The sequence below is a fragment of the Nerophis lumbriciformis genome, linkage group LG22 (genome assembly GCF_033978685.3).
Source record: "Nerophis lumbriciformis linkage group LG22, RoL_Nlum_v2.1, whole genome shotgun sequence".
In the NCBI taxonomy this organism is placed as follows: domain Eukaryota; kingdom Metazoa; phylum Chordata; class Actinopteri; order Syngnathiformes; family Syngnathidae; genus Nerophis; species Nerophis lumbriciformis.
Window position 1 is genome coordinate 40,829,062 of NC_084569.2, and position 12,222 is coordinate 40,841,283.

Below are 12,222 nucleotides of genomic sequence, written 5' to 3' on the forward strand. Positions count from 1 at the left end.
GGAAACAAGACAAGGGAGTGAAAAGCCAGAAACTAAAGATTCCAATAACTAAACAAAACATGACTTGAAACAAAAACATGATCACACAGACATGACAGGGACAAATGCTTGTGTGTCCAATCTTGTAGGAAACACTCCCCTCCGCCCCCTGACCCTCGCGCTTACTCCACCTGTTTTTCCCAGGAAGTGTTCCTCACACAGGTTGAAGTATGTGAGCCTAAACTGGAGGCAGTTGTAAAATGTCAGACAATAAAGCAAGAGAATCTTTAGCTCTTATCCAACTGTGGCACGCTTCAGTGGCACTAGTGAGAGTGACGCAACAAGATGGAAAGCTCCTCTTTCTCATCCCCCAATCAGATAAGAGTGTAAATATGGAACAGCTTCTTCTTTTTTTCTGAGTGTTCTTTGCACGTGCATGATGAAGCCCACTCCATTCCTGCCTGACCTAATCAGTGGATTCATTTCAAACAGGCGGGTTCTGATGACTAACGAGACCGGGTTCTGTCTTTGGCACAGATCTTCGCTGACGTGTCCGCACTGTTTGAAACAAAGCAACACCTTTGATCCTTTCCTCTGCATCTCACTGCCCATTCCTCTCCGCCAGACCAGGTGAGTCCTGATGTGCACCACCAACATGTCCAGGATGTGAACAATGCTTGCGACTTCCAAGAGAGTACTTACCTTTCAGACTGGCGCTAACGTCAGAGACTTAAATAGAATGGTATGTTACGTTATGGCAAATATTTTCTGTAAATATTTTGTGCCCCCTATTTGTACAACACCCAAAAGCGGTGAAGTTGTCAGGTTGTGTAAATGGTAAATAAAAAGAGAATACATCAAATCCTTTTCAACTTATATTCAATTGAATAGACTGCAAAGACAAGATATTTCATGTTCACACTGAGAAACTTTGCTATTTTTGCAAATAATCCTTAATTTAGAATTTAATGACAGCAACACATTGCAAAAAATGCATTTTTACCAGTGTGTTACATGGCCTTTCCTTTTAACAACACTCAGTAAAGGTTTGGGAACTGAGGAGACACATTTTTGAAGTGGAATTCTTTCCCGTTCTTGCTTGATGTACAGCTTAAGTTGTTCAACAGTCTCCCTTCTCATATTTTAGCCTTCACACATTTTCAATGTCTGCACTACAGGCAGGCCAGTCTAGTACCCGCACTCTTTTACTATGAAGCCACGTTGTTTTAACACGTGGCTTGGCATTTTCTTGCTAAAATAAGCAGGGGCGTCCATGATCACGTTGCTTGGATGGCAACATATGTTGCTCCAAAACCTTTCAGCATTAATGGTGCCTTCACAGATGTGTAAGTTACCCATGTCTTGGCCACTAATACACCCCCATACCATCACACATGCTGGCTTTTACACTTTCACCCTAGAACAATCCAAATGGTTCTTTTCCTCTTTGGTCCAGAGGACACGACGTCCACAGTTTCCAAAAACAATTTGAAATGTGGACTCGTCAGAAACACTTTTCCACTTTGCATCAGTCCATCTTAGATGAGCTCGGGCCCAGCGAAGCCGGCGGCGTTTCTGGGTGTTGTTGATAAATGGTTTTGGCTTTGCATAGTAGAGTTTTAACTTGCACTTACAGATGTAGCGACCAACTGTAGTTACTGACAGTGGGTTTCTGAAGTGTTCCTGAGCCCATGTGGTGATATCCTTTACACGCTGATGTCACTTGTTGATGCAATACAGCCTGAAGGATGGAAGGTCACGGGCTTAGCTGCTTACGTGCAGTGATTTCTCCACATTCTCTGAACCCTTTGATGATATTACGGAGCGTAGATGGTGAAATCCCTGAATTCCTTGCAATAGCTGCTTGAGAAAGGTTTTTCTTAAACTGTTCAACAATTTGCTCAGGCATTTGTTGACAAAGTGGTGACCCTCGCCCCGTCCTTGTTTGTGAATGACTGAGCATTTCATGGAATCTACTTTTATAGCCAATCATGGCACCCACCTGTTCCCAATTAGCCTGCACACCTGTGGGATGTTCCAAATAAGTCTTTGATGAGCATTCCTCAACTTTATCAGTATTTATTGCCACCTTTCCCAACTTCTTCGACTGTGGACCCGACGTCCACAGTTTCCAAAAACAATTTAAAATGTGGACTCGTCAGACCACAGAACACTTTTCCACTTTGCATCAGTCCATCTTAGATGAGCTCGGGCCCAGCGAAGCGTTTCTGGGTGTTGTTGATAAATGGCTTTGGCTCTGCATAGTAGAGTTTTAACTTGCACTTACAAACCCCGTTTCCATATGAGTTGGGAAATTGTGTTAGATGTAAATATAAACGGAATACAATGATTTGCTAATCATTTTCAAGCCATATTCAGTTGAATATGCTACAAAGACAACATATTTGATGTTCAAACTCATAAACATTTTTTTTTTTTTGCAAATAATCATTAACTTTAGAATTTGATGCCAGCAACACGTGACAAAGAAGTTGGGAAAGGTGGCAATAAATACTGATAAAGTTGAGGAATGCTCATCAAAGACTTATTTGGAACATCCCACAGGTGAACAGGCTAATTGGGAACAGGTGGGTGCCATGATTGGGTATAAAAGTAGATTCCATGAAATGCTCAGTCATTCACAAACAAGGACGGGGCGAGGGTCACCACTTTGTCAACAAATGCCTGAGCAAATTGTTGAACAGTTTAAGAAAAAACTTTCTCAACCAGCTATTGCAAGGAATTTAGGGATTTCACCATCTACGCTCCGTAATATCATCAAAGGGTTCAAAGAATGTGGAGAAATCACTGCACGTAAGCAGCTAAGCCCGTGACCTTCCATCCCTCAGGCTGTACTGCATCAACAAGCGACATCAGTGTGTAAAGGATATCACCACATGGGCTCAGAAACACTTCACAAACCCACTGTCAGTAACTACAGTTGGTCGCTACATCTGTAAGTGCAAGTTAAAACTCTCCTATGCAAGGCCAAAACCGTTTATCAACAACACCCAGAAACGCTGCCGGCTTCGCTGGGCCTGAGTTCATCTAAGATGGACTGATACAAAGTGGGAAAGTGTTCTGTGGTCTGACGAGTCCACATTTCAAATTGTTTTTGGAAACTGTGGACGTCGTGTCCTCCGGACCAAAGAGGAAAAGAACCATTCGGATTGTTCTAGGGTGAAAGTGTAAAAGTCAGCATGTGTGATGGTATGGGGGTGTATTAGTGGCCAAGACATGGGTAACTTACACATCTGTGAAGGCACCATTAATGCTGAAAGGTACATACAGCTTTTGGAGCAACATATGTTGCCATCCAAGCAACGTTACCATGGACGCCCCTGCTTATTTCAGTAAGACAATGCCAAGCCACGTGTTACATCAACGTGGCTTCATAGTAAAAGAGTGCGGGTACTAGACTGGCCTGCCTGTAGTCTAGACCTGTCTCCCATTGAAAATGTGAAGCCTAAAATAGCACAACGGAGACCCCCGGACTGTTGAACAACTTAAGCTGTACATCAAGCAAGAATGGGAAAGAATTCCACCTGAAAAGCTTCAAAAATGTGTCTCCTCAGTTCCCAAATGTTTACTGAGTGTTGCTAAAAGGAAAGGCCACGTAACACAGTGGTGAACATGCCCTTTCCCAACTACTTTGTCACGTGTTGCAGCCATGAAATTTTAAGTTAATTATTATTTGCAAAAAAAAAAAAAAGTTTATCAGTTTGAACATCAAATATGTTGTCTTTGTAGCATATTCAACTGAATATGGGTTGAAAATGATTAGCAAATCATTGTATTCCGTTTATATTTACTGTACATCTAACACAATTTCCCAACTCATATGGAAACGGGGTTTGTACAGATGTAGCGACCAACTGTAGTTACTGACAGTGGTTTTCTAAAGTGTTCCTGAGCCCATCAATCAATCAATCAATCAATGTTTATTTATATAGCCCTAAATCACAAGTGTCTCAAAGGGCTGCACAAGCCACAACGACATCCTCGGTACAAAGCCCACATACGGGCAAGGAAAAAAAACTCACCCCAGTGGGACGTCGATGTGAATGACTATGAGAAACCATGTGGTGATATCCTTTACACACTGATCTCGCTTTTTGATGCAGTATCGCCTAAGGGATCGAAGGTCACGGCCACAGTGATTTCTCCAGATTCTCTGAACCCTTTGATGATATTACGGAGCGTAGATGGTGAAATCCCTAAATTCCTTGCAATAGCTGCTTGAGAAAGGTTTTTCTTAAACTGTTCAACAATTTGCTCGGGCATTTGTTGACAAAGTGGTGACCCTCGCCCCGTCCTTGTTTGTGAATGACTGAGCATTTCATGGAATCTACTTTTATACCCAATCATGGCACCCACCTGTTCCCAATTAGCCTGTTCACCTGTGGGATGTTCCAAATAAGTCTTTGATGAGCATTCCTCAACTTTATCAGTATTTATTGCCACCTTTCCCAACTTCTTTGACTGTGGACCCGACGTCCACAGTTTCCAAAAACAATTTGAAATGTGGACTCGTCAGACCACAAAACACTTTTCCACTTTGCATCAGTCCATCTTAGATGAGCTCGGGCCCAGCGAAGCGTTTCTGGGTGTTGTTGATAAATGGCTTTGGCTCTGCATAGTAGAGTTTTAACTTGCACTTACAAACCCCGTTTCCATATGAGTTGGGAAATTGTGTTAGATGTAAATATAAACGGAATACAATGATTTGCAAATCATTTTCAAGCCATATTCAGTTGAATATGCTACAAAGACAACATATTTGATGTTCACACTCATAAACATTAACTTTAGAATTTGATGCCAGCAACACGTGACAAAGAAGTTGGGAAAGGTGACAATAAATACTGATAAAGTTGAGGAATGCTCATCAAACACTTATTTGGAAGATCCCACAGGCGAACAGGCTAATTGGGAACAGGTGGGTGCCATGATTGGGTATAAAAGTAGATTCCATGAAATGCTCAGTCATTCACAAACAAGGATGGGGCGAGGGTCACCACTTTGTCAACAAATGCCTGAGCAAATTGTTGAACAGTTTAAGAAAAAACTTTCTCAAACCAGCTATTGCAAGGAATTTAGGGATTTCACCATCTACGCTCCGTAATATCATCAAAGGGTTCAGAGAATGTGGAGAAATCACTGCACGTAAGCAGCTATGCCCGTGACCTTCGATCCCTCAGGCTGTACTGCATCAACAAGCGACATCAGTGTGTAAAGGATATCACCACATGGGCTCAGAAACACTTCACAAACCCACTGTCAGTAACTACAGTTGGTCGCTACATCTGTAAGTGCAAGTTAAAACTCTCCTATGCAAGGCCAAAACCGTTTATCAACAACACCCAGAAACGCCGTCGGCTTCGCTGGGCCTGAGCTCATCTAAGATGGACTGATACAAAGTGGAAAAGTGTTCTGTGGTCTGACGAGTCCACATTTCAAATTGTTTTTGGAAACTGTGGACGTCGTGTCCTCCGGACCAAAGAGGAAAAGAACCATCCGGATTGTTCTAGGGTGAAAGTGTAAAAGCCAGCATGTGTGATGGTATGGGGGTGTATTAGTGGCCAAGACATGGGTAACTTACACATCTGTGAAGGCACCATTAATGCTGAAAGGTACATACAGCTTTTGGAGCAACATATGTTGCCATCCAAGCATGGACGCCCCTGCTTATTTCAGCAAGATAATGCCAAGCCACGTGTTACATCAACGTGGCTTCATAGTAAAAGAGTGCGGGTACTAGACTGGCCTGCCTGTAGTCCAGACATTGAAAATGTGTAGCACATTATGAAGCCTAAAATATCAGTAGGGAGACCCCCGGACTGTTGAACAACTTAAGCTGTACATCAAGCAAGAATGGGAAAGAATTCCACTTCAAAAATGTGTCTCCTCAGTTCCCAACCCTTTACTGAGTGTTGTTAAAAGGAAAGGCCATGTAACACAGTGGTGAACATGCCCTTTTCCCAACTACTTTGGCACGTGTTGCAGCCATGAAATTCTAAGTTAATTATTATTTGCAAAAAAAAAAAAAAAAAAGTTTATGAGTTTGAACATCAAATATGTTGTCTTTGTAGCATATTCAACTGAATATGGGTTGAAAAGGATTTGCAAATCATTGTATTCCGTTTATATTTACTGTACATCTAACACAATTTCCCAACTCATATGGAAACGGGGTTTGTACATATGTAGCGACCAACTGTAGTTACTGACAGTGGTTTTCTAAAGTGTTCCTGAGCCCATGTGGTGATATCCTTTACACACTGATCTCGCTTTTTGATGCAGTATCGCCTAAGGGATCGAAGGTCACGGCCACAGTGATTTCTCCAGATTCTCTGAACCTTTTGATGATATTACGGAGCGTAGATGGTGAAATCCCTAAATTCCTTGTTGAGAAATGTTGTTCTTCAACAATTTGCTCAGGCATTTGTTGACAAAGTGGTGACCCTCGCCCCGTCCTTGTTTGTGAATGACTGAGCATTTCATGGAATCTGCTTTTATACCCAATCATGGCACCCACCTGTTCCCAAGTAGCATGTTCACCTGTGGGATGTTCCAAATAAGTCTTTGATGAGCATTCCTCAACTTTATCAGTATTTATTGCCACCTTTCCCAACTTCTTTGACTGTGGACCCGGCGTCCACAGTTTCCAAAAACAATTTGAAATGTGGACTCGTCAGACCACAGAACACTTTTACAGTTTGCTTCAGTCCATCTTAGATGAGCTCGGGCCCAGCGAAGCGTTTCTGGGTGTTGTTGATAAATGGCTTTGGCCTTGCATAGTAGAGTTTTAACCTGCACTTACAGATGTAGCGAACCAACTGTAGTTACTGACAGTGGTTTTCTGAAGTGTTCCTGAGCCCATGTGGTGATATCCTTTACACACTGATGTGGCTTTTTGATGCAGTACCGCCTGAGGGATCCAAGGTGTGTAATATCATGGCTCACGTGCAGTGATTTCTCCGGATTCTCTGAACCTTTTGATGATATTACGGAGCGTAGATGGTGAAATCCCTAAATTCCTTGTTGAGAAATGTTGTTCTTAAACAATTTGCTCAGGCATTTGTTGACAAAGTGGTGACCCTCGCCCCCGTCCTTGTTTGTGAACGACTGAGCATTTCATGGAAGCTGCTTTTATACCCAATCATGGCACCCACCTGTTCCCAATTAGCCTGTTCACCTGTGTGATGTTCCAAATAAGAGCATTCCTCAACTTTCTCACTCTTTTTTGCCACTTGTGCCAGCTTTTTTGGGAAACATGTTGCAGGCATCAAATTCCAAATGAGCTAATATTTGCAAAAAAAGAACAAAATGAAATATCTTGTCTTTGCAGTCTATTCAATTGAATATAAGTTGAAACGGATTTGTCGTATTCTCTTTTTATTTACCATTTACACAACCTGACAACTTCACTGCTGTTGGCTCTTGGACTTAGTATAGTTGAAGACTTATGGTCATTAGAAAACATCATAATGGCAGCTATAGTTTTGATCTTAAAGATCTAAAAAAGTGATTTGGGAATGTCAGGCGGGCCAGATAAAAAAGCTTAACAGGCAGCATGTGGCCCCCGGGCCTTAGTTTGCCTAGCTCTGATTTAAAACCATGATGGAGGTGTTTGGATGATGTCATAGGCGGAATAGAGTGAATTGCATGAATTCCTCCATGTACAGGTAAAAGCCAGTAAATTAGAATATTTTGAAAAACTTAATTTATTTCAGTAATTGCATTCAAAAGGTGTAACTTGTACATTATATTTATTCATTGCACACAGACTGATGCATTCAAATGTTTATTTCATTTAATTTTGATGATTTGAAGTGGCAACAAATGAAAATCCAAAATTCCGTGTGTCACAAAATTAGAATATTTCTTAAGGCTAATACAAAAAAGGGATTTTTAGAAATGTTGGCCAACTGAAAAGTATGAAAATGAAAAATATGAGCATGTACAATACTCAATACTTGGTTGGAGCTCCTTTTGCCTCAATTACTGCGTTAATGCGGCGTGGCATGGAGTCGATGAGTTTCTGGCACTGCTCAGGTGTTATGAGAGCCCAGGTTGCTCTGATAGTGGCCTTCAACTCTTCTGCGTTTTTGGGTCTGGCATTCTGCATCTTCCTTTTCACAATACCCCACAGATTTTCTATGGGGCTAAGGTCAGGGGAGTTGGCGGGCCAATTTAGAACAGAAATACCATGGTCCGTAAACCAGGCACGGGTAGATTTTGCGCTGTGTGCAGGCGCCAAGTCCTGTTGGAACTTGAAATCTCCATCTCCATAGAGCAGGTCAGCAGCAGGAAGCATGAAGTGCTCTAAAACTTGCTGGTAGACGGCTGCGTTGACCCTGGATCTCAGGAAACAGAGTGGACCGACACCAGCAGATGACATGGCACCCCAAACCATCACTGATGGTGGAAACTTTACACTAGACTTCAGGCAACGTGGATCCTGTGCCTCTCCTGTCTTCCTCCAGACTCTGGGACCTCGATTTCCAAAGGAAATGCAAAATTTGCATGGTTGGGTGATGGTTTGGGGTGCCATGTCATCTGCTGGTGTCGGTCCACTCTGTTTCCTGAGATCCAGGGTCAACGCAGCCGTCTACCAGCAAGTTTTAGAGCACTTCATGCTTCCTGCTGCTGACCTGCTCTATGGAGATGGAGATTTCAAGTTCCAACAGGACTTGGCGCCTGCACACAGCGCAAAATCTACCCGTGCCTGGTTTACGGACCATGGTATTTCTGTTCTAAATTGGCCCGCCAACTCCCCTGACCTTAGCCCCATAGAAAATCTGTGGGGTATTGTGAAAAGGAAGATGCAGAATGCCAGACCCAAAAACGCAGAAGAGTTGAAGGCCACTATCAGAGCAACCTGGGCTCTCATAACACCTGAGCAGTGCCAGAAACTCATCGACTCCATGCCACGCCGCATTAACGCAGTAATTGAGGCAAAAGGAGCTCCAACCAAGTATTGAGTATTGTACATGCTCATATTTTTCATTTTCATACTTTTCAGTTGGCCAACATTTCTAAAAATCCCTTTTTTGTATTAGCCTTAAGTAATATTCTAATTTTGTGACACACGGAATTTTGGATTTTCATTTGTTGCCACTTCAAATCATCAAAATTAAATGAAATAAACATTTGAATGCATCAGTCTGTGTGCAATGAATAAATATAATGTACAAGTTACACCTTTTGAATGCAATTACTGAAATAAATCAAGTTTTTCAAAATATTCTAATTTACTGGCTTTTACCTGTATATAAGAGTTGTGCATGTTGCCATGAACAAGAGTGCAGTTCTTGGCCACTCCATGAGTCCCAGTGACCTGGACTCCACACCAACAGGTGGATGTGATCCAGACTGCATCCCCAAAAGATCCTTGTGAAAAAGGCGCTGTGTCAGCTAATGACGTTGACATGAGGACACGCTGAGGCAAGCACTTACTCTGCTAACAAAGCCCGGGACCTTAATAGCGATGCTACACTAAAGGTGCTCGGGGATCTGCAGCGTGACGTGGATAAGATGACGCCTTTTCCACCGATGGGTGCCACGGTTTTTTGTTTGAACTCGACCGGTCTTTAGGACAACCAATCTACTGTTGTCATGTCCAGTGTTTGACTATAAAGCAGAGAGACGCTGCGTGCATTATGCATCAGTCTTCTAGAAGCCAGGGTCAGCAACTTTGACTCCACTATTCAGCCTTCTTGGAGCCATGTGCTTCTGACATTAGCCTACTATCTAAATGACTTTAAAAGTCTTATATAAGTGTTATAATGAAGGCCTACACATGATGTAAGTGTCTATATTAGCCTACTATCAAAATGACTTTAAAAGTCTTATACAAGTGTTATAATGAAGACAACACATGATGTAAGTGTCTATATTAGCCTACTATCAAAATGACTTTAAACGTCTTATATAAGTGTTATAATGAAGACAACACATGATGTAAGTGTCTATATTAGCCTACTATCAAAATGACTTTAAAAGTCTTATATAAGTGTTATAATGAAGACAACACATGATGAAAGTGTATGATGTAAGTGTCTACATTAGTTATATTAGCCTACTATCAAAATGACTTTAAAAGTCTTATATTGGTGTTAGAACGAAGACAACATATGATGAAAGTGTCTATATTAGCCTACTATCAAAATGACTTTAAAAGTCTTATATAAGTGTTATAATGAAGACAACACATGATGTAAGTGTCTATATTAGCCTACTATCAAAATGACTTTAAAAGTCTTATATAAGTGTTATAATGAGGGCAACACATGATGTAAGTGTCTATGTTAGCCTAATATTAAAATGACTTTAAAAGCCTTATATAAGTGTTATAATGAAGACAACACATGATGTAAGTGTCTATATTAGTTATATTAGCCTACTATCAAAATGCCTTTAAAGTCTTATATAAGTTTTATAATGAAGACAACACATGATGTAAGTGTCTATATTAGCCTACTATCAAAATGACTTTAAAAGTCTTATATAAGTGTTATAATGAAGACAACACATGAAGTGTCTATATTAGCCTACTATCAAAATGACTTTAAAAGTCTTATATAAGTGTTATAATGAAGACAACACATGAAGTGTCTATATTAGCCTACTATCAAAATGACTTTAAAAGTCTTATATAAGTGTTATAATGAAGACAACATATGATGTAAGTGTCTATGTTAGTTATATTAGCCTACTATCAAAATTACTTTAAAAGTCTTATATAAGTGTTATAATGAAGGCAACACATGATGTAAGTGTCTATATTAGCCTACTATCAAAATGACTTTGAAAATCTTATATAAGTGTTATAATGAAGGCAACACATGATGTAAGTGTCTATATTAGCTATATTAGCCTACTATCAAAATGACTTTAAAAGTCTTATATAAGTGTTATAATGAAGGCAACACATGATGTAAGTGTCTATATTAGCCTACTATCAAAATGACTTTAAAAGTCTTATATAAGTGTTATAAAGAAGACAACACATGATGTAAGTGTCTATATTAGCCTACTATCAAAATGTCTTATATACTGTAAGTGTTATAATGAACAGGACTCTAACACAAACTTTACTATCAAAGCTTTTAGCTGATTTTGACTGCACTTGTCATTTAGTGGACAATATATTTGTTGTGGGGACCTAAAGTAAAGGTTTCAGTTCCGTACGCAGCTCACATAAGTTCAAGCAACATCTCTTTGAATTTGGGTGATTTGTTAAAAAACAAAACATAATCATAAGGGCAGAGCAAGATGAAAGCATGTGGAGCAGGTCAGTTCTGATCAGATCCACTCAGGTGAAGCAGAAACATTTTTAAAGCTGACATTCTCCCAGACTAGCTGCTGCAAACAAATATGTTCTGTGCCAAGCAACCCAAACCCAAAGTTGTCTCACAGTCATATTGCTTTCTTTACTTATTGGATCATTTTGTGTACACAGCATGGCTGCAAATCTATGCTGCATTGAGGACATTAAGGACCATCTGGTGGACTCATACAAGTCTGAAAGACACTTCTGGGGGGCACCACTACTCTTTATTGGAATACTTACTGTATCTACTAATAATGCTCACATGATGAACCACTTCTATTCTACAAACCCCGTTTCCATATGAGTTGGGAAATTGTGTTAGATGTAAATATAAACGATTTGCGAATCCTTTTTAAGCCATATTCAGTTGAATATGCTACAAAGACAACATATTTGATGTTCAAACTCATAAACATTTTTTTTTTTTTATCAAAATGACTTTAAAAGTCTTATATAAGTGTTATAATGAAGACAACACATGATGTAAGTGTCTATATTAGCTATATTAGCCTACTATCAAAATGACTTTAAAAGTCTTATATAAGTGTTATAATGAAGACAACACATGATGTAAGTGTCTATATTAGCTATATTAGCCTACTATCAAAATGACTTTAAAAGTCTTATATAAGTGTTATAATGAAGACAACACATGATGTAAGTGTCTATATTAGCTATATTAGCCTACTATCAAAATGACTTTAAAAGTCTTATATAAGTGTTATAATGAAGACAACACATGATGTAAGTGTCTATATTAGCTATATTAGCCTACTATCAAAATGACTTTGAAAATCTTATATAAGTGTTATAATGAAGGCAACACAAGATGTAAGTGTCTATATTAGCCTACTATCAAAATGACTTTAAAAGTCTTATATAAGTGTTATAAAGAAGACAACACA

The 12,222-nt window shown here is 39.9% G+C and overlaps 1 protein-coding gene across 1 annotated transcript in view; it reads left to right on the forward strand.

The window, feature by feature from the left end:
• usp43b (ubiquitin specific peptidase 43b) overlaps window positions 1–12,222 on the forward strand; it is a 248,565-nt gene that overhangs the window by 157,424 nt on the left and 78,919 nt on the right. The window contains exon 4 of the mRNA XM_061973859.2: window positions 517–609. Within this exon, the coding sequence (XP_061829843.2) occupies window positions 517–609 (93 nt within the window). The remainder of the gene's footprint in view (window positions 1–516; window positions 610–12,222) is intronic.